This window comes from Bufo bufo, chromosome 3 (genome assembly GCF_905171765.1).
Source record: "Bufo bufo chromosome 3, aBufBuf1.1, whole genome shotgun sequence".
Classification (NCBI taxonomy): domain Eukaryota; kingdom Metazoa; phylum Chordata; class Amphibia; order Anura; family Bufonidae; genus Bufo; species Bufo bufo.
In genome coordinates, this window is record NC_053391.1 from 635175186 (window position 1) to 635196936 (window position 21751).

Below are 21751 nucleotides of genomic sequence, written 5' to 3' on the forward strand. Positions count from 1 at the left end.
CCAAAAGAAATGTTACATAAGTGGAAAGGAGCGATTACGCAGCAGTGCCTTTCTGTGGGTGTTTGGATCCCATTCCCTACTGCATTATCACTGCAGACACAAGTGTCTCTGGTAAAAGTTTCCATTTAAAAGCTTAAAGGGGGTTACTAAATCTTTAAAACTGTCCATTTCTCAATATTAGATAAGACTGAGCTGCATTAGATGCCACAGCTGCTACTGATGGATGGAGGCATGCCTGGTGAATGAGGAAGGGGACATGGCGGTTACAACAGCTGATCGGCCGAAGTGCAGAACCTCCGCAGATCCAATATTCATGGCCTATACCAAGGACTGCTCGTCGGTTTTCCTGTACTACATAACAAAAAGCATGACAAACAGGTTACTTACAAGGCATATCTGCTTGGTCAATCTGTGCCATCGTTATCAAATGTCGGTTGATCAGTTCCTAGAATTTACAATAAAAAAGAAATGCTGTGAACCCATAGGAAACCATGACGAATCTGCAGCATGCCCTCACTGACACGTATTGCACCGTGCATTTATGGGGTAGAATCAGCCTTTAAAATCCACCACATCTGAATGTGGCCTCACTCCCTGCGGCCCGTTTCCCAATAAATCCTGACAGCTCTCAGACATATAATGGGATTCTTTAGGGTTTCCGGTGTTTTTCACTTTAAGAATAGTAGACTACACCACTCATGCCACAAAACCATCACAATGGAAAGCAACACTAAAAGGATTAGGAGCCGAGAAGCAGCCCGTGGGATGAACTGCTGCATCTTCAGTGCTATTGATGTCACATGCACCCTCTGGAGAGGTAGGTACCTGTCTGAGTTCATCCGCCATGAAGAAGGAAGGTGCATTTGCTTTGGGCTGCATGTAAGCAACATGAGGAGAAGTTGGTGGGTAGATGTGATAATTTGGAAAAACCTGGTGTGAAAAGGAGAAGACAGACATTATCGAGTATGGATTTACTTTCTCAAATGAGTACTTCATTTTTCTGTATTCCTTAGGGTCACTTACTGCATTTACCATTCCAGTGAGTGGCACAGGAGTGGTATCGGTGTAGAAATACGTTGTTCCGCCAACAGTTTCTTTCTGGATAACCTGTCCTGCAGATGGGGGCTGGGAGACGGAGTTGGTCACTGGTGTTGAGGCACTAGTGGGCACCATGTAAGTGGCTGGGTTGGGCGTGTGGCTTCGTCGTCTTGGAGCCGGTGATGTGTGGGGTGTTATTTTAGGAGAATGAAGTGGGGAAGACCCAGCAGACAGTGACATGCCTTCGGAAGAGAGGGGGAGGGGGGAGAAAAAAAAAAAAGTCAAGAGGAGTCTAACAAAATGTTAATAGGCTACTAATGGTCTACCCTATACATGCCTTTCTAATGATCTACTGTAAACACACGGCTTACTAATCATCTACATACAAGTGACTTATTGCCCTATTTTTGTCCATATTCTTGGATCCCTCACACACTTTTGCAGAACGGACATACAGAAACTAAATGCACACAGAGTAACCTTTTTTTACGGACTCATTGAAATCAAATGGTACCAAAAGGAGACTTTTGTATTACTTACCAGTAAAGTCTCTTTCTCGCTCTTCCTTGGGGGACACAGGAAACCATGGGTATAGCTCTGCTCCCTAGGAGGCGTGACACTAAGCGAAAGCTGTAAGCCCCTCCTCCATCAGCTATACCCTTCAGCCTGGAGAAGAGACTGCCAGTTGCGTGTCCAAGTAGTGAAAGATAACCACCAACCGGAAAAAGAACTGTCGAGCCCCAACGGGGGCAACCAAGCCGGAACCACAACTGTAACCCAATGAAGGGCGGGTGCTGTGTCCCCCAAGGAAGAGCGAGAAAGAGACTTTACTGGTAAGTAATACAAAAGTCTCCTTTTCTCGCCCATATTCCTTGGGGGACACAGGAAACCATGGGACGTTCCAGAGCAGTCCCAGAAGGGAGGGACCAGAACAAACTCAACCAACGCCAGAGGCATCAATCAACTGCCGCCTGCAACACCAGACGGCCTAAAGCAGCGTCAGCCGACGCATGAGTATGCACCCTGTAGAACTTGGTGAAGGTGTGCAAGGAGGACCAAGTGGCCGCCTTGCAAATCTGCTCCGAAGAAGCCCGATTTCTCTGAGCCCAGGAAGCCCCGACCGCTCTAGTGGAGTGAGCGGTAACACCAAGGGGAGGAACCCTGCCCTTGGCGAGATAAGCCTCAGTAACAGCCATCTTGACAAAACGAGCGATAGCAACTTTGGATGCCGCCATCCCTCTGCGCGACCCTTCCGGGACCACAAGGAGCGAGTCAGTATGCCTGAAAGAGCTGGTTACTTCCAGGTAAATCTTGAGCGCCCTGACAACGTCCAGGCGATGAAGCTTCCTCTCCCGCGGATGGGAAGGGGAAGGACACAAAGAGGGGAGAACGATGTCCTCGTTCAGATGAAAGGCGGAGACCACCTTAGGAAGGAAGGAAGGGACCGGACGAAGAACCACCTTGTCCTGGTGGAACACTAGGAAAGGTTCCAGACAGGAGAGTGCAGCCAATTCGGACACCCTCCGAAGAGAGGTGATGGCTACAAGGAAAATAACCTTGCAGGACAGAAGTCGCAAGGAAACCGTCCGCAGAGGCTCGAAAGGAGAAGCCTGGAGCGCTGAGAGAACCAGGTTCAGGTCCCAGGGCGGTACCGGAGGGCGATACGGGGGAACCGCGTGAGCCACGCCCTGAAGGAAGGTCTTGACAGGACCAAGGGGGGCCAGTGGGCGCTGAAACAAAATGGACAGCGCAGATACCTGACCCTTCAAAGAACTAAGGCCTAGACCTTGGGCCAGTCCGCTCTGCAGGAAGGACAAAACGGTGGGGAGAGAAAAGCGGAGCGGAGGAATCCCCAGATCGGCACAGAACCCCAAAAAAGTCCTCCAGGTCCTATAATAGATCCTAGAAGAGGACGGCTTACGGGCGCGGATCATGGTGCGGACGACATCCGCAGAAAAACCCCTACGTGTCAGGACGGTGGTCTCAACAACCACGCCGTCAAACGTAGGGACCCTAAACGCGGGTGGAAGATCGGTCCCTGAGAGAGAAGATCTTCCCTGGCGGGCAGTGGCCAGGGCGCGTCTGCCAGGAGCAGCATGAGGTCGGCATACCAAGACCGGCGGGGCCAGTCCGGAGCGACCAGAATCACCGAGACGCCTTCCGCCGCGATCTTCCGAAGGACCTTGGGCAGGAGAGGGATGGGAGGGAATATGTATGGGCGCGCGAAGCCTCGCCAAGGAAGAACGAGTGCGTCGGCTCCGCAAGCTCCCGGATCCCTGGCCCTGGACAGATAGGTGGGGACCTTGTGATTGAATTTTGAGGCCATGAGGTCCACGTCCGGAATGCCCCAACGAAGGCAAATGGCCTCGAATACCTCCGGGTGAAGAGACCACTCGCCGGGGTCGACGGTGGTGCGACTGAGGAAGTCCGCCGCCCAATTGTCCACCCCTGGAATAAAAATTGCAGATAGGGCCGGGACGTGGGCTTCCGCCCAACGGAGAATGCTGGTGACCTCCCGCATCGCTGCAGCGCTGCGAGTGCCCCCCTGGTGGTTTATGTACGCCACGGCCGTGGCGTTGTCTGATTGTACACGAACTGGATGACCCTTCAGCAGATGAGTCCAGTGTCGTAGAGACAGAAGGGCCGCTCTCAGTTCCAGGACATTGATCGAGAGTTTGGACTCCGATGGAGACCAAATGCCCTGGACGGATCGGGGAGGAAACACGCCTCCCCAGCCCGAGAGACTGGCATCGGTTGTAACCACCAACCAGTTGAGTGGCAGAAAGGACCTGCCCAGAAGAGGGGACTGTAACCACCAGCGGAGAGATGACCGCACCGGAGGCGACAGATGGAAGGGATGATCCAGAGACTGCGGCGATTTGTCCCAGGAGGAGAGGATCGCCCGTTGGAGAGGGCGGGAGTGAAACTGCGCAAATGGGATCGCCTCGAAGCAGGCAACCATCTGCCCCAATACCCGCATGCAGAAGCGGAAGGACGGTCGACGGTGGAGAAGGAGACCCCGAACCGCCCCACGGAGGATCAGACGTTTTTCCGAGGGAAGACGTACCTCCGCCGCTCCCGTGTCTAAAAGCATCCCCAGGAAGACCAGTTGTCTGGAGGGGGGAAGTGAGGACTTGGGGAAGTTGATGACCCAACCAAACCTCGCCAGAGTCTCTAGAGTGAGATCCACGCTGGCAACCGCTTGAGAAAGGGACGGAGCCTTGATGAGGATATCGTCCAAGTACGGTAGCAGAAAAACACCCCTGGAACGGAGTAAGGCTAAAACCGGGGCCAGGACCTTGGTGAACACCCGGGGGGCTGTTGCCAGTCCAAAGGGAAGGGCGACAAATTGGAAGTGGAGGTCCCCCACGGCGAATCGAAGGAAGCGATGGTGACACTGGGCTACCGGAACATGGAGGTAGGCATCCTGTATATCGATGGAAGACATGAAATCTCCCTGCTCCAGGGAAGCCACCGCGGAGCGGAGGGACTCCATCCGAAACCGTCGAAGGAGGAGAAAACGGTTGAGCTTTTTGAGGTCCAAAATGGGCCGCACCGAACCTCCCTTCTTGGGAACTACAAAGAGGTTCGAGTAGAACCCTTGGAATCTTTCCTCTAGAGGAACGGGGGTAATCACCCCCCTGTCCAATAAAGCTTGAACGGCCGCGGAGAACGCGGCCGCGTCTTTCGGGTCTCGCGTGGGGCGGGAGCGAAAGAACCGATCCGGAGGGAAGGATGCAAATTCGATTTTGTATCCGGAGGACACAATTTCGAGGGCCCAGGCGTCGGAGACGTGAGCCATCCAGACGTCCTTGAAAAGGAGGAGCCGGCCCCCCACCCGGGTGGGTGGGGGCGCGCCTTCAGGCAGAGGACTGTTTTGCTGCGGGTGTGCGGGCAGCCTGCGGCTTGCGCCAGGAGGGCTGCGCCCGAAAAAACGGCTTCCTACGCTTGTCCTGGGGAGGAGCCGAAGCGGCAGCTGTGGTGGGAGCCCCAGAGGCCCTGCGGGAGGACCGAAAACGAGACGCACCAGGGCGTCCGCGGGGGGCGCCCCTGGCTTGGGGTTGAGGAAGATGGGTGCTTTTACCACCCGTGGCCTCTGAAATAAGTTCGTCTAAGCGGACCCCGAAAAGGCGGGAACCCGCAAACGGTAGCCCCGCCAAGGAACGTTTGGAGGCAGCGTCCGCTTTCCAGACCTTCAGCCAGAGCTCCCTCCTGACGGCAACTGCCAGGGCGGAGGAGCGCGCAATAAGGGCTCCCGCATCAAGGGAGGCCTCACAGACAAAATTCCCGGCCCGAATAATAAGCTGGGCCAAGGAACGTAGGTCCTGGATGGGGATGTCCGAGTCCAACTCCTGTTCCAGCTGCGTACCCCAAGCAGAGATTGCTTTCCCTGCCCAAGCAGAGGCAAAAACCGGTCTGAGGGCAGAACCGGAGGCAGCAAAAATGCCCTTGGACAGGGTCTCCATGCGACGGTCCTCCGCTGACTGAAGAGAGGACCCGTCGGGAACAGGGATGGCCGTGTTCTTTGACAGCCGGGCCACAGGGGGGTCTACCTTGGGTGGGGAAGACCAGGTGGCCACGACATCGGCTGGAAAAGGATAGCAAATGTCCAGCTTCTTTGGGTTGACAAAACGGGCGTCCGGGCGAGCCCAAGCCTTAGACACCACGGAGGAGAAATCAGAGTGGATTGGAAAGACTTTTGAGGCCTGCCTGGGTCTGATAAAGGAGACGCTAGCTGCGTCCGAGCTAGGGGGGTCATCCTGCACCTTAAAGGTGTCACGTATATCAGAGATGAGTTGACCCATCGCTGAGGCTAGCTTGGACGGCAGGGCCGAGTCCATTTCCAAATCTGAAGCCGCCAATTCACCTTCAGAGAGCGAATCCTTTGGAGAGGAGAGGCTCGTCTGGGTGCGCACGCGTGGCGGGGAGAGGGAGGCATCCGAGGAGGAGGCTCGCTCTACTCTAATACGCTTCTGAGAGTGCCTAGCTCGGGAGGGGTCACTAGGAGAGGATGAACCCGCTGCAGCGGCAGAAGCAGTGGACCCGGAGGGCGCGACAGTCAGAGTGGCGTCCTGCGGGGTAGGTGGCCTGTCTATTAGGCGGCCCACGACATGAGTGAGGCTTTCCACGGCCTGGGACAGGGATCTAGCCCAGTCAGGCGGGTCAGAGGAAGCAGGGAGCGACACAGCGGGCGACTGAGGCTGCGGTGGAGCTCGGCATGCAGTACAGTGCGGATCAGACTGCCCCCGGGGAAAGGGTTCCCTACAAGCGGTACAGGCATGGTACCATGGCTTGGCGGCTGCAGAAGGGTCTGACATGGTGGAAAGATGTTGCACTTTAAAGCAACAGTACTGTGGCACGGAGGGGGTTAAACAGTCCTACCAGACCCGATGATACAAGCGGCAGCTGTAAGGGGAACAGACTGAGGAGGCTGTGGAGGAGAGGCAGCAGCACGGAGCTGAAAGGCTTCAGGATCGCACGGCAGAGAGATGAACCCGGAAGTAGCGGAGCGCAGCAGCACGGAGCTGAATGTGTAAGGAAGCTCCGCCCCCCCTCTGCCGCGCTGAAGCCGAAGCAGAGCCGCGCGCGGCAAAATGATTTTAACCCCCAAGGATGTTGAAGTGCCGGCCATGACATGGCGCCGTTCATGCCAGGAAAAAACGGCTCCCACCGCGCCTAGATGTAGCAGACGGCTTGCATGTCTGCAGCCGTCCCCTGTAAGGCAGCGTTCTAGGACTTGCCCAGATAGACTGCCTTCCACTATGCCCGGTAACGTCCCGATATGCGGGGGGGGGGGGTAGCAGTGGTCATGTAACAGTGGCCATGTTGGTAGCAGCGGTGGGAGGGAGGAAGGGGAGGCTGGAGCAGCCACTCTCACCATACGCTGTCTTCGCCCTCAGTCCATCCAGCGGGGGTCGCCCCTTCAGCTCCTGGCACCGCGGTGGCAGGAAGCCGGGGGAGGGACTTGGCGTGCGGGCGACCCTGAGCTGGCGGGACGCAGGGGAGCGAGGCTGCCCTGGTCCACCTTGTCTTCTGTGGGGGAGGCGGCAGTGCGGAATTACCGGCACTGGCGCAACTCAACCCCGGGAGAAACAGAGGGGTCTAATGCGCCTCTGTTGTCCCTGTAGGTAGAAAAAAACAGAGTTAAAAATAACAAATACGTAAAAAATAAAAATCATAGGATAACAACCCTGCATAAGCAGGGGGTGTCTTGCCTCCTTGGACACTAAGCAAAAACTGGCAGTCTCTTCTCCAGGCTGAAGGGTATAGCTGATGGAGGAGGGGCTTACAGCTTTCGCTTAGTGTCACGCCTCCTAGGGAGCAGAGCTATACCCATGGTTTCCTGTGTCGCCCAAGGAATATGGGCGAGAAATGGGGTCCGCAAGAAAAAAAAAAAAAAAAAAAAAAAAACACAGAATGGAGACGGAAAGAAAATACGTTTGTGTGCATGAGCCCTCAGCAACATGTTTTGAGAAAGGCTGGGCATGGGTTTCAGTACCAGTTTAAAATTGGGTAAATTACAGTTTCTTGCAATGCTATAATCTGAGCTGATCTGCGATTTAACAAGACCCTCCAAGACAAAGGGGACAAAGGAGTAGGAAATCAGTGTAGGTACATTTGAGAGGGAGACAAGTCATACAAATGATATTTTATATCCCATCTTTACAAAGAGGCCAGAAGCAAGCTATAAAATCACAGCAGGAACATACTAACGCCATGCAGGCTGCACTCCATGCATTAGTAACTCAGCAGTGCTGCGAGGAGTCAATCCAAATCAAAACCAGCCTCATGTAATAGAGTGGAAACTGTCCACGACATGTTTACCGCTGCCAATCAAATACAGAACAGAGTGCAGTTTTGGGGCATGTGGAAACTATGTCAAGAACATGCAGATGGCACCGCGACAACAGCCCCAAGGGATTCCAGCACAGATGTGGCAGCGCAGGCACCAATGGCTTTTTTCTAACCCAAATAGGTTAAAAATATACATTTCATGCCTTTTTAAACAAGGTTTCCGGATAAAAAAAAAAGATTAAAAAAAAAAAAAAAAAAAACACACAACAACAACATATCACTAATCTGTAATTGTAATTAAACTTTATAAGAAAAGTGCTGATATGAGAGGGTAATGGATGCAGCAAATTGACAGGAGGCTGCTGACCTCTACAGGACATAATCTGGTACTGCAAAACACTGACAACTGCCGGCAAATAAACCTTTTTTGTACAATTTAAAACGGACCACATAGGTTTGATTCACATGGGTGGTGGATTCCATTCATACCAGCACCATCAGACCCCACTGACATAACGGAGTCCATCACCTGCCGCTTTTAACTTAAGAACATCTCTCGTATTTGCACCTTCCTTACCCCTTAGTCAACTAAAATGCCAGTGCGCGCCCTTGTCATCTCCTGCAACATCCACCTCTGTGGCCTCCCATCTAGCATCCCTACAATCTATCCTCAACTCTGCTGCCCAGATAATCCACCTCTCACCCTATTACTCCTCTGCCTCCCCCCTTTGCCAATCCCCTCACTGCCCAACAAATTCATTTAAAAATACTTACAACTACATATGATGCCGTCCACAACCTGTCCCCTCCCTACATCTGACCCGCTTTCTCCATACAACCCCCACATGTTGTTCTTCACACAATCAAGATTTCTCACATGCCTCTCCCCCTATTCTGGAAATCTCTCCCCCAACATCCAAACATAACCTGGAAGCCCACCATCTGCAATGAGCATGCTGCCAACACAGCCAGGTGAGCAGCCTATACCCTTCACCTACTGTGTTCTTCCCTGTCCCTTGTAGACTGTAAGCTCTTGCGGCCAGCTTCCTCTCCCCTCTGTACGAGTCCGTTAATAGTTTTGTGTATTGTATTTTATATTATGTATTTGTAACCCCCCCCCCCCCTCGATGTATAGCACCATGGAATGAATGATGTGTATGTGTGTGTATATATATATATATAAATTATTTATCCAGCAAAAGTCGTGCCAGATATGACATTCTTGCTGTCAAATAGTGACATTTACTGACAAAGGCTAACATATGCTGCCACAATCTAACAGGCTTTATTGTCATCTGTACAATAAAGCCCTTTAAAAGAAAATATATGAATATCTCGGAGTAATCAGCAGAGGATGATACCAAGTGACAACCTTATGTAACACAGAAATGTCACCAATTCACTGGGGGATACAAACCCACACGTATTATGTCACAGCTGATACAACGAGAGGCACGAGAACTCCCCTAAGATTCTACAAACATCAGTCTAGGGGGGGGGGGGGGAAATAGGAGACCGAAAAAGTCCAAATTTCACTTCTGAAATCGCTTTCATATTTACATTATCATGATGAAGGCCAAAAAGAAGAAGTGAGGAGATAAAAGTCGACACGAAAACAAGATGTTCTAGAAGTACAGAAGGCTATTTTGAGAGACGAAGATACCGCTAGAAGATGGGACGGAATTTTCCAAGGCAACAATTTATTTACAAACCAGCGGCTCAGAACTAAAAGACCTGAAACCCAATGTGCGCTCAGCGGAGCGAGACTATAGCGAGGTGACAATGTGGAACGTAAGGTGCTTTTCTGGGGTCGATTACTGCAGCTTCTCCCCATTCAAGTAAATGGAGCTGCAATACCCTACAGTGGCCATAGGCAAGAGAGGCGCTGTTTCTGTGGCATTGTACAGGCCAACATTCCTTGTGATTCCAATAGAATTAACTATCCCAAGCCTAAAGAGTTCAGTAGATGACCGACTCCATTACAGCAGTCTTCACAAATATATTACAGAATGCTCGATACATTCAGCTGAGCAACAGATACCGTTATAGCCCCATTGAATCTAAAACGGAGAAGGCATTTAGTATCTACAGCTGCTCTGAAGACCTATGTGTCTCCATGGTAGCAGACAACAAACAAACCCCATGTAGTCCGATCCTGCAGCCACTCCTATCTACAACAAAACTCTTGCTAAATTACACGACCTCCCTGTCCTACTGTTTGCATAGACACAAGCCGTGGTTTACCCGATTAAAAAACAGTTTTTCTTTTGTTGATCAGAGGCTCTTTTGCAGGTATACTTTTCTTAATATGCAAATTAGGCCTTTGGTGCAACAAAGAAGTCACTGTTGCTCTTGTTGCACCCTTCCCTGACTGCTTTGCCAAAGCCTGGCCCTGTCAATCAAAGAAGCCAGGGAGGGACTGGCAACAGAAAGGAGAGGAGATTGGATGCAACAAAGAGCAATGTTGACAACCTTATTGCACCAAAGGCCTAATTTGAATATTAAGAAAAAAAGTATCATGACAGGAATGGAGCCTCGTATCAACAAAAGAAAAACATTTTAATCGGTTGCACATAAACACATAGCTGTGGTTCACACTGCTGGATCGGGAGGTGGCTGGTGACAGGGTCCCTTTAAATGGAGTTTGCCCATGGTGGCTCAGTAGTTTAGCTTGCGTGCCCTCCCACATTAGCTGTGAAGCTGACACCAGTGACTTAGAGGTTGTCCAGGCTTTTACTATTAATGTCATATCCTCAGGATAGGTCATCAATATCACAAGGGCGGGGGTCCTACACCAGGGACCCCCGCCGATCAGCTGTTTGAGGAGTCGGCATGTGCAGTGGGCACGTGCCGATTCCCTTCTCTCTTCCTGTCTGCTGCAGTCTACGGTCTTTGCCATAGACAGCGGTGCGCCTTGATTCTCGCCATCACTGTACGTCCCAGAGGTCAGACCCCTAACGATTCTAAGACAGCACATCCTCCCCTATGACATCATGTGAGATGGGAATACAATCAGACTACTCAGGGGTTATTTATGGTCTGTAGCTCCGCACAGGATCTGTAGATACAAAGCAGTTGCTTCAATGTTTACAAAAAAATAAAAAATAAAATATAAAAAAAAAGTGGTGAAGGTGAACACAGCCTCCATAGAAAGACCTTCGGCGTTACAGGAATTAACCCCTTTAGATTTTGAAGCGACATGCTGACAACACCCAGGGCCGAGTAGTGTTCAAGCTCCCCTGGTGGTTCCCCTGCAGAAGTGCCTGCACATTTAACAGCCTCCTGACCTCAAACTGCCACAAAACTATGCACTTGCCTGTATTCCCTGGCAGCACCAAGGGTCCGACTACACAGAAACAGGTAGTTGTGTGACCTCAGGATAGGTCATCAATATCAGAAACTGGACAACCCCTTTAAGGCAGTGCCTTAATAGAAAAGAGGCTCGGCTTAGCCAAAAGAAGGCGTGGTTTACAAACCACCAACATGAGCCAAAATTGCACCACTGTCCAGCAACAGGTATGAGATTGGTCATACAATGTGCGCATCTTCCGGCCGCCTGGTCTAAAGGGACACGGTCTAGATATTAGCCAGGATTAGTACATCTCTTGCAGCGTCCTTGGTGACGGCTCACATGTTCTGGCTACACTTAGTCTTAAAAGGGATTGGTGACGTTTGTCGGCCAAACACACAGTACAATGTTACATTATGAAATTTATGTACGAATCCTTCCGAAGAAAGGATCCTTTATACACATACTAAAGCGTGACGGCGCCCGCTGAGGTCACATGTGTATGCTGGCAGGCTGAACGCTGGAAAGACAGCAGTGCGAAAGTGGTCACCGAGAACAAGGTAAAAAAAACACAGAAGGGAAACCAAGCAACCTACAGCATTACTAGGAATAAGGATTTGAATCTGAGTGTTCATTAGAACAGACTTGTGATGTAAAAGCCCATGCACGATACAAACTCCCAGTCCTAATTAGGGCCCATACACACAACCACAACCTGCAATTTTGCAGCTCGGATGCGTACCCATTCATTTCAATTAGGCCGCAAAAAACGAGGACAGCACACCATGTTCTGTCCGCATCCCCGTTCCACAGGCATGCCAAAAAGATAGAACATGTCCTATTCTTGTCCGCAAAACTGACAAGAACAGGCATTTCTAGCGCAGGGCCGGATGATCCGCAAAAACCCTAAATGGCTGTGTACAGGAGCAAGCAGCGAGTCCGTCCTGTCTTTCACCTAATAGAAAAAGGTTACCTGGAGCTAGACCGGCTGCAGCAGGACCTGCCATGGATGGGTGGGAGAATAACGCTTGAGAGAAGGCAGACATGTTGGACTGAGACATATTACTCAACCGGGAAGTGGATCCTCCTTTGGGGATGAACTCGCTGGCAGTGGGGTTGGGTGTCTGAAAACAGAAGACTTGTATTAGAAATCCGAACCTTGCACAACACATTTTACAGCAGTGACCGGACACAATATTTAGGAGGTTTACATTCAGGATATTAGGAAAGCCGAGGACAACAGGAGCTGTGAGGACAGCCATGTCTGGAAACCAGCATCCCCAGTGTGCAGAGAAGGACAACTCAAGGGTTCACTAATATTTTTTTTATTTTAGAGGGGGGGGGGGGGGGGGGGGGGGAGCTGCTCTCCATAATACAGAAGCCATATCTACGGTATGTTCCTGTGCAGCAGATAGGCTGTGGATTTTCAGGTGAAAAACCCACTGCATATATTATATAGTCACAGCAAAAGGAGATGACATTTTACAAAAACTCATCGACGCACTGCGGGCAATAAAAACTCCAGGTAAATTGATATCCCGTGAGGATTTTAAAGAGGCAGCATGTCGGTTTTTTCTGCGGATCCCTAGGGTGGATTTCATGCATGGCAAAGTGAAAGAATGCGCATGTTACGTGTTTCTCACACGTGGACGTAGCGTTGGGAGCAAAAGCTTCACAAAGGAGTAAGGAGCAATACGTTTGAATGTGAAAGGAATTATCCAGGCTTTTACATGGATGGTCTATAACTGTGGAGAGGGAATCCCTTTAATGCAGTGCAGTTGTATTAAGACAGGAGTCCACCGCGACATTGAAAGGATTTCAGTAAGGAGGCAGCGCAACAGATTGGGTTCTGTAACACTACGCCTGCAGAACCCCAGCTCCGCTCAGAGAGAAGGTTTGAGAATTGGGAAAGGGGGGTGAGGGGACATTTTTATTTTTTTTATTCATAAACACACCCATTCACATCACATTTTTGTTAAGTTTAGCGAGTATGCCATGAAAAGCTCAATTTACGTCCTGAACATGTCCTTACGGTTACGGCCACATACAAACACTGTACATTTTCCATAGCGTTTACAGAGGCAGCACTTAAACAAGACTAATTCACATGCTGTAGAAAGTGTCCACATTTAATCTACAAACAAATTGACATGCGGTGTGGATTTCTGCCACGGATTTATCCCTATTCGATGCAAAATCGTAAAATCTGTAGCAAATCCACAGCATTTTGTGCCGATTTTGGTTGCTTGCAGCGTTTTGATGTCCGTCTGACGATGCGGAGCCAAACGGATCCGTCCTGACTTACAATGTAAGTCAATAGGGACGGATCCGTTTTTACTGACACAATATGTTGCAATTGAAAACGGATCCGCCTCCCATTGACTTTCAATGTAAGTCAAAACGGATCAGTTTGCATTATCATGAACAAAAAAAAATAAAAATAATGTTGTTCATGGTAATGCAAACGGATACAAGCGTTTGCATTATAGGTGCGGATCCATCTGTGCAGATACCAGATGGATCCGCACCTAACGCAGGTGTGAAAGTAGCCTTAGTCCCTGAAAACAGAGTTGAGTCCCGTTATGACCACCAGCTAATATCCAGAGTGACCACGGCATGGACAGCAGCTAGACGGGCTGGGAGTGACTCAACAAGGTCCTGGTAGGTTGTCACAGGTATCTGGAGCCTTGCTGACTGCAGTGCATCCCACAGCTGCTTGGGGGGGGGGGGGGATTTCCATCGAGTGAACACGACAATCAAGGTTGTCCCACAGATGTTCAAGTCTAGGAAATTAGGGGGCCAGGGTAGTACTTTGAAGTCTTGGTCATGCTCTTCCAGCCAATGTCAGATATTTCTAGCCATGTGATGAGTAGCATGGTCTTCCTGGAAGATCCCATCCGTCTCAGGGAAGACAATCAGCATGTATGGGTGTATGTGATCTGCAAGGATGGATTCGTATCAAATTCAGTTGAGAGTGCCTTCCACATGGATGATTGGGCCCAGAGAATGCCACGAAAACATTATCTGCCACCATCAGCTTGTGTTCTTCCAGCAATGGTTGCAGGGTATTTCTTTAATGTTTCACATCTGACACACCAATGCAGAGAACTCATCTGAGAAGTCAACCCTTTGCAGCAAAAATTGAAGCCTTTTCTGCAGATTCAACTTTGTTAGCAGAGGTGCAGTGACCATCCATAGTATGGTTCATTTTGCACATTGCTTATTCACAATGGTGCCATTTGTCCACTCATGATACTTTCACCACAGAAGCACACAAACTGCACAGTTTCAGAAACACTCCCGCCCTAAAGTCAATCATCCTTTTTTGCAACTCACACACACACCTTATATACCCATCGAGCCAGCTAACCACAGGTAACCTGCTAGAGCTATGCGCTGCCATCACAAGTAGGGGAAATGGTCAGAATAATGCGGCTCGACTGTGTATTTTTCTTTTTTTAACCACTCTTAGGTTTGTGTGTATATATACATTTTCTTATATTTTTTTTTTTTTTGAAGGGGTGTTTTTTAGTGGTACCTTGATGGTTTTTTTGAGCCAAAGCCAGAAGCGGATCCATTGTGTTTCCCCGAAAATAAGCCCTACTCCGATAATCAGCCCTAGTGCTATTTTACAGGGTTTTTGGAGTAGGCTTAAAATATAAGCCCTACTCCAAAAATAAGCCCTAGATACATCCGTATTATTATTTTTATATAAAGGGAAGGTGGGGGAAATGTGCGGGCTGCAGCAGCTCCCGAGCACTCACTAATGGCTCCTGAGCTGCCATGAAACTGGGCAGGCAGCGCAGGCTTCAGTGAAATGGCCTTCAGTGAAGCCGCCAACCCACGCATACATCACGGGTTGGCGGCTTCACTAAATGCCAAGTTATGCCGGCAGCCCACGCTTCCCTTCACTTTCACGTTGGGCAGGCTGGCGGCTTCTCTGTACGCCCTCTACTGCCGCCAGGCCGCACGTTCTTACTTACATGAAGGAGAATCTCCTCTCTGCTGCCTGGAGGCTCCCTACATCTGTCCCGTGCCGTATCTGCTCTCCCTGGTACCGTAGATTGCTGCCTAGGTCCCTTGGGTAAGGACAGCTCAGGGGCAATATACGGTACCAGAATGAAAAATGTGTGTCAAATATGACTATAACCTCCCTCATCCACAGGAATCCACCCATGTACTACAGTATATGGTTGCATTCCTATGGATGAGGGGAGTTAGTCATATTTAATATAAACACTGTCCAGGGACTGTTCTGTAATTGGCATGTGTCTATATAAAATATGTTCATGGAGCCAAAATAAGCCCTACCCCAATAATGAGCCCTAACCCTTTTTTCGGAGAAAAAAAATAATATAAGACCCTGTCTTATTTTCGGAGAAACACGGTATTTCTCATTACCTTCCAACCCACTTCTGTCTTTAACTCAAAAAGCAATTTCAAAAACTGCTACAAAAAAAAAAAAAAAAAAGCTGTGTGTGACATCACCCTAATGGGGTTTTCCAGGACTTAAGACGGGTCATCTATATCTGATCGTCAGGGGCTGACAAGCACACCTACCAAGCAGCTGGTTTTCAGTAGGTACGGTACTAGAAATAGACACGGAAATTTACAGTGGACAGAGCTGGGTAGTTTTGGTGTCAGAGTAATCTGCAAGGGGGGGGGGGTCGAGAGTCAGAACCCTGAAGATCAGATATTGATTACCCATCTCACAGGATTGGCCAATAGTATAAGTGTCCGAAATGGAACGCGTCATTCTGTTAAGTATGATGATAATTATTAAATGATGATAATTATAAATTATTAAATAAAAATAATCGCTTTTTCTACAGCACAAATGATATCAATGTAAAGCACTGCCATGCTGGTTCTCCAGTTGATAAATGCTGCTCTCTTCACCAATAAATCAGGGTCTTGAAGAACCCGTTTGGAAGTAGATTTACCCATTTCCATATTTGTTGGCTCTTCTTTGAGGTGTAATACGATGTAAAGCTACATACCGACTTTCCATTTCACCTACCTTTCGCCTTTGAGAAATGCTGAGACCAGCAAAGTCGTTAAAGAGAGTAGAAGCTGGAGAGCCTAAAGGATCTGAAGAAAAGTGAAAGGCAATGATTGCAAGGTCCTGCAAAGTTGTGCTAAATAAGTATATTGGTACATTTCTCAATAAGCTAATAGAATGAATCTTCACTTACACCGTTCTCTTAAGAGCATGGAATAAGTGACTGGTCTTGCCCTTTTCATTATCATTAGGCATGAACAAGTCTAAGGCTACTTTCACACCTGCGTTCGGGGCTCCGCTTGTGAGCTCCGTTTGAAGGGGCTCACGAACGGCCCCGAACGCATCCGTCCAGCCCTAATGCATTCTGAGTGGACGCGGATCCGCTGAGAATGCATCAGTCTGCCAGCGTTCAGCCTCCGCTCCACTCAGTGAGCGGACACCTGAACGCTGCTTGCAGCGTTCGGGTGTCCGCCTGGCCGTGCGGAGGCAAGCGGATCCGTCCAGACTTACAATGTAAGTCAATGGGGACGGATCCGTTTGAAGATAACACAATATGGCTCAATCTTCAAACGGATCCGTCCCCTATTGACTTTCAATGTAAAGTCTGAACGGATCCGCTCAGGCTACTTTCACACTTAGAAATTTTTCGAAGTCTAAATGCAGTAAGTAGACTTCTCAATAGAGGATTCTGACCAACTGGCAATGAATGCGAGGCCACATAACGGGCCAGCAGCAGCAGGTACAGTACATGTATAGCAAGCAGGCAACCATTTTAACCCCGTCTGTAGACATCTCACTGCAATGGATTAGACAGCCAGCCACAGCATCTAGGAGGACGAACAAAAGCCCCCCAAGTCTGTGAGGACTGTATGCTTATTAGAACTCCCATACACATTCAATAGCTGTCAGCCGAACAGCTCTCTACCCGACTCCCGAAGTTATGACTTTGCGAAGTCTCACGATACTTCGGGTAATAACTTCAGTAAAAGGTTTTTAACAGTAGAAATTAGATTCTGGACTCAGTTTCGGTTCCAGGTGTGGCAAAATTACAACTCCCAAGATGCACACTTGCTTGGCTGTTCTCAGAACCCCATAGAAATGAATAAAACATTCTGGGAGTTGTAGTTTCACCACAGCTGGAGTGCCGGAGGTTAGCCATCACTGCCTTAGAGTCCAAAACACGGACACTGGCCATGTGCGTTCTGCATTTTGCGGACCGCCCATGGTCGGCACTATGATAGAAATGCCTATAGGACATGGTCTATTTTTTGGCAGGGTTGCAGTTTTCCACATCTTCTGCGGCCCCATTGAAAATGAATGGGTCCGCACTTGTTCTTCAAAATTGCCAAACAGATGCGGATGTGTGAATGGACCCCTAAACTTAACATCAGCACAGGCAACATATTGAATGCAGGCAGGCTATTATAGCTAAATGATAAAGTACATGGAAGACATACTATATGTACTCTAGTATTCAGGTTACATTGCGATAAATAAGTGGGTTTTGGGTAGCAGTTTGGGCACTCGGTCTGTAAAAGGTTCGCCATCACTGGTCTAGAGAAATGAAAATTAAAAGGGTTGTCTCGTGACACCGTATCCCCTGTGGACAGGAAATAAGCTGTTATGGGACAACCCCTTTAATCACCCATACCCACCTTTGCAGAATAAATGTCAAATGTTATACGACACACATCACTATACAGTGAGCGCGGCTCTCACCATGGCCTGTGTATGGCTTGGCACTGTCATTCAGAAGGCTTGGGGAACTGCTGCTGTTTGTCATTCGCTACAAAATAAGAACAAAAATGCCAAGTTAAGAGAGGACACAGAAGTGTAGATATTACACAGATGTGGAGAGAACATGTGCATGATGGCGGGGGTCACCTTTAAACTAGTCTGAAGCAAACAGTAATAAGCGGCTTTACTCTCACTATCCTTACTGGAAAGCCTGAGAAAACCACATAGAGTAAGTGTAACCAGAGCCTTATACTTGGGACTTTTTGTGTCACGATTTAATTATAGGAAAATGTTTTGCTACGATAGGCGTCAGGTTATAATCGCACTTCAGTGCTCACTCAGACCGGGCTGCATGCGTAAATGTGCCAGTTCAGGGCATGAAAACTGGCATTTTTTTGTCTTACAAGCTTTGTAGCAATTTTCTATGTAGTAGATTAGTGAAAAACAGGATCACAAGAAGGCACCGAGTGCAGCCCATTTTCATTCTGTCTGCAAAAATGACCAAGGTAATGCATCTTCCCATGTTTTTTTTGTGAAGGCCACCAGTCCATGAAAAAAAAAAAAAAAAAAAAACAGACCTCTGAATAAGTCTATAAGGGCTCGTTCACACAACCGTTGGTGTCCTGTTCCCGTATTGCGGACCACATTTGCGGATCCGCAATACACAGGCACCGTTCCGTTGTCATTCTGCATCACGGATGCGGACCCATTCATTTCATTGGGTCCGCAAAGACGGAGATGTGGAATGGAAGCACGGGACTGAACACTACAGAAGCACTATGGAGTGCTTTCTGGGGTTCCATTCCGTGCCTCCGCACCACAAAAAAGATAGAACATGCTCTATCTTTTTTTCGGAACGGAAGGCTCGCGGACCCATTCAAGTGCGATCCCCATGAGCCTGCCCCACAGAAGGTGCCCGTTCATTGTGGACCACAATTTGCGGTTCACAGCACAGGCCACCAACGGTCGTGTGAACGAGCCCTAACTAAATGGACCTGTGTGCTGCCCGCAGAGAACACCTGTGTGAATCAATGCCCTTTCAGAGAAAAATGGCCGCACAGAGCCTCATCCTAAAAAATAAAAAAAAACAGACCATGTCCTATTTTTGTCTGTTTTGTGGACAATAGCCATTTCTATTATGGGCGGCCCATTCCGCAAATTGCGGAACAGACAGGCAGCATCAGTGTTATGCGGATCCGCAATTTGCAGGCCATAAAACATGGAGCGGTTGTGTGCACGAGGCCTTAAAGTGTTTGTCCAGTGTCTTTCATATATTATGTCCTGCGAACATTCATTTACCAATACCCTTTCATTACCTGTATTGCCGCTACCTCCAGATCTGGGTTCCAGTTACGTGACCCTGTCCATAGCCCTCTCTGATACTTCCTGTGATGACACATCCATTGCCCTTCTCCTGGTCTGCATTCTCCATATGCTACAACAAGCTTGTCTGCCCAGGAGAACACAGGAAATCTGATGAGTCTGCCTTTTCCTTGAACCATGTAAAATTTAAATGGCAGCCAGGATCATGAAGAAACCGGAAGATGCAGAAGCAAGACAACGGGCAGGAAGCATCAGAGAATGCTATGGACGGGTAACGTGACCGAAATCCAAATCGGGAGATGGTGACAATACATGAAACAAAAGTATATTAGTAAATGAGAGATCACAGGAGAATATATATATATATATATATATATATATATATATATATATATATATATATATATATATAGATATATAGATATATAGATAGAGAAGAAAAAGTCCAGTGGGAGCACCAGCCAGCATGTGGGTGCAAGGTCCAACGTAGGGTAACGGCAATCCCCAATGGTATAGAGAACAAAGAAGTAGGACTGCACTCCAAGATAGTGATAAAATCAGCAAGTGGTTTATTCACCCATAATATGGCAAGTCTTGCGACGTTTCGGCTCACAAGAGCCTTCCTCAATCATAATTCTGCGCACACTGAGACTTTCCCTGTCAAGGGCTTCATAAATTGTAATACGATGGCAGTAATTTACATCATTATTTGTACCACCTGCGATTTAATATATGTGGGTTGTACTACCAGAAAATTCAAGGATCGATTACGTGAACATCTCAATTACATACATAACCCAACAGCTACAGGAATATCCAATGCGGCATATCATTTTATACACATACATAACCGCAACATAGACACACTGAGCACCTTTGCCTTTGAACGTGTCACTTTACCCCAGAGAGGTGGCGACATTAAACAAAAAATTCTCCTTAGGGAAGCATTTTGGATCTGGAGACTCAAAACCAGAGTCCCATACGGTCTCAATCTCAAGAGAGAATTAATGTATTTGTATTAATACCCATATGCAGCATAAACCAATTTCGCCTTGTTTTTATATCTAGCCATACATACCTTATTTTTAATTAACTGTGTATATTCTCTCCAATACTTATGACCTAACTACTATATGATCATCATTAGACCTTGATATATAAACTATCATGCGAATTCTCTTTTATGGTCCATCCAAGACACTGAGGTTGTAATGTTATAGTTGTAATGCTCGGCACTCCAATCGATTTATGTGTTTCAACACATATAAGAACTCACCACATCAGATGGTGAATGAAGAGATGGACGTGTTGTATGTTGCTGCCTCTTTCTTTTCTCTTTTCTTTCCCCCTTGCCTATTTTCCCCTTTATCCAATTTTTCTATATAAAAAATCTCCCCAGAACTATGTTTAGACAGATGGTGAGAATGTTGAAAACATGTATACGATATGTTGAAATACGCGTGGAAATATGGAGATAGCCAGGGGCAGCAGCAGCAACAAATAATATTAAAAATATATATATATCAAAAACATACGAGAACTATTAATACCAAAATGCCTATCCGAAGTTTGGTATATTAGGAGGATAACATGACTGTACCAAGACATACACTCATGGATAGTAATAATAAAACACACTGCGGTTTTGTTTTTCAAACAAGCATATATAATATTTATGGGTTTCTGTCTCGGATATATATATATATATATATATATATATATATATATATATATATATTTTTTTGGACCTCTTTATTATCACTCGGGTTACATCAAGCTATAATATAATGAAACAACATGTTTAGTCCTCTCTCTACAGACCTGTATGTCCACTGGAGAATTTGTCACAGTTCAGACAGAGCGTTTTTTCAACATACAGATGTGAAAGATAGAGGATAAATTTTGGGTGAGGTGGCGCGTTTGCTGGTGACGCCCAGACACATTGCAACCATTTTAGTATGTAGGATTAGATTTTGCCTATGAATATTGATGTCTTTATTCATACCTTGCGTTAATTCGCTGGGAGGGAATGGTATAACATCTTATTTCTCTTACTCATTTAGCCTCATATAGGGAACTTAGTGGGTTTGGACCCTGATGACATAGGACCATGGAAATTTATTAACTCCACTTCATATCAACTCCATGGATATTGTATTTGTGTGTTTATATACACATACATATATACGCATGCAGTCCTTTTGTCTGACACGATTTCCCTGTGATACATATCACCTGTATTCTTATAATGAACAACCTCGGTGCATTTATACTCTGCTGGACTGTTAAATCATGAATTATATTGCATATATGTCTGTAGGTAATATATGGCTTTTTCTTTTTCTTTGTCTTGGAGTAGAATTACACATTCTGTTAAGTTTTATCATTGTATTATATTATATATAGTTTTATATGTTGTAGCACTTCAGGTATGGAAATGTTTTATGTCACGGGCGAACTTGTTTTCACAGGTGTCTTGCGCCCACCTAGCTGATTTTTGACCCACCCTGTTTTTCTGAGACTCCTCCTTTTGGGCGGATGACTCAAGGTTGGGCCTTATTTCAGCC

The 21751-nt window shown here is 47.6% G+C and overlaps 1 protein-coding gene across 1 annotated transcript in view; it reads right to left on the reverse strand.

The window, feature by feature from the left end:
- The window catches only part of PAN3 (poly(A) specific ribonuclease subunit PAN3), a 60985-nt gene that overhangs the window by 18035 nt on the left and 21199 nt on the right, over positions 1-21751 (reverse strand). The window contains exons 3-8 of the mRNA XM_040426172.1: positions 17844-17910; positions 16143-16213; positions 12096-12246; positions 1024-1280; positions 826-930; positions 388-445 (exon numbers count right to left, since the gene is read on the reverse strand). Of these exons, the coding sequence (XP_040282106.1) occupies positions 388-445; positions 826-930; positions 1024-1280; positions 12096-12246; positions 16143-16213; positions 17844-17910 (709 nt within the window). The remainder of the gene's footprint in view (positions 1-387; positions 446-825; positions 931-1023; positions 1281-12095; positions 12247-16142; positions 16214-17843; positions 17911-21751) is intronic.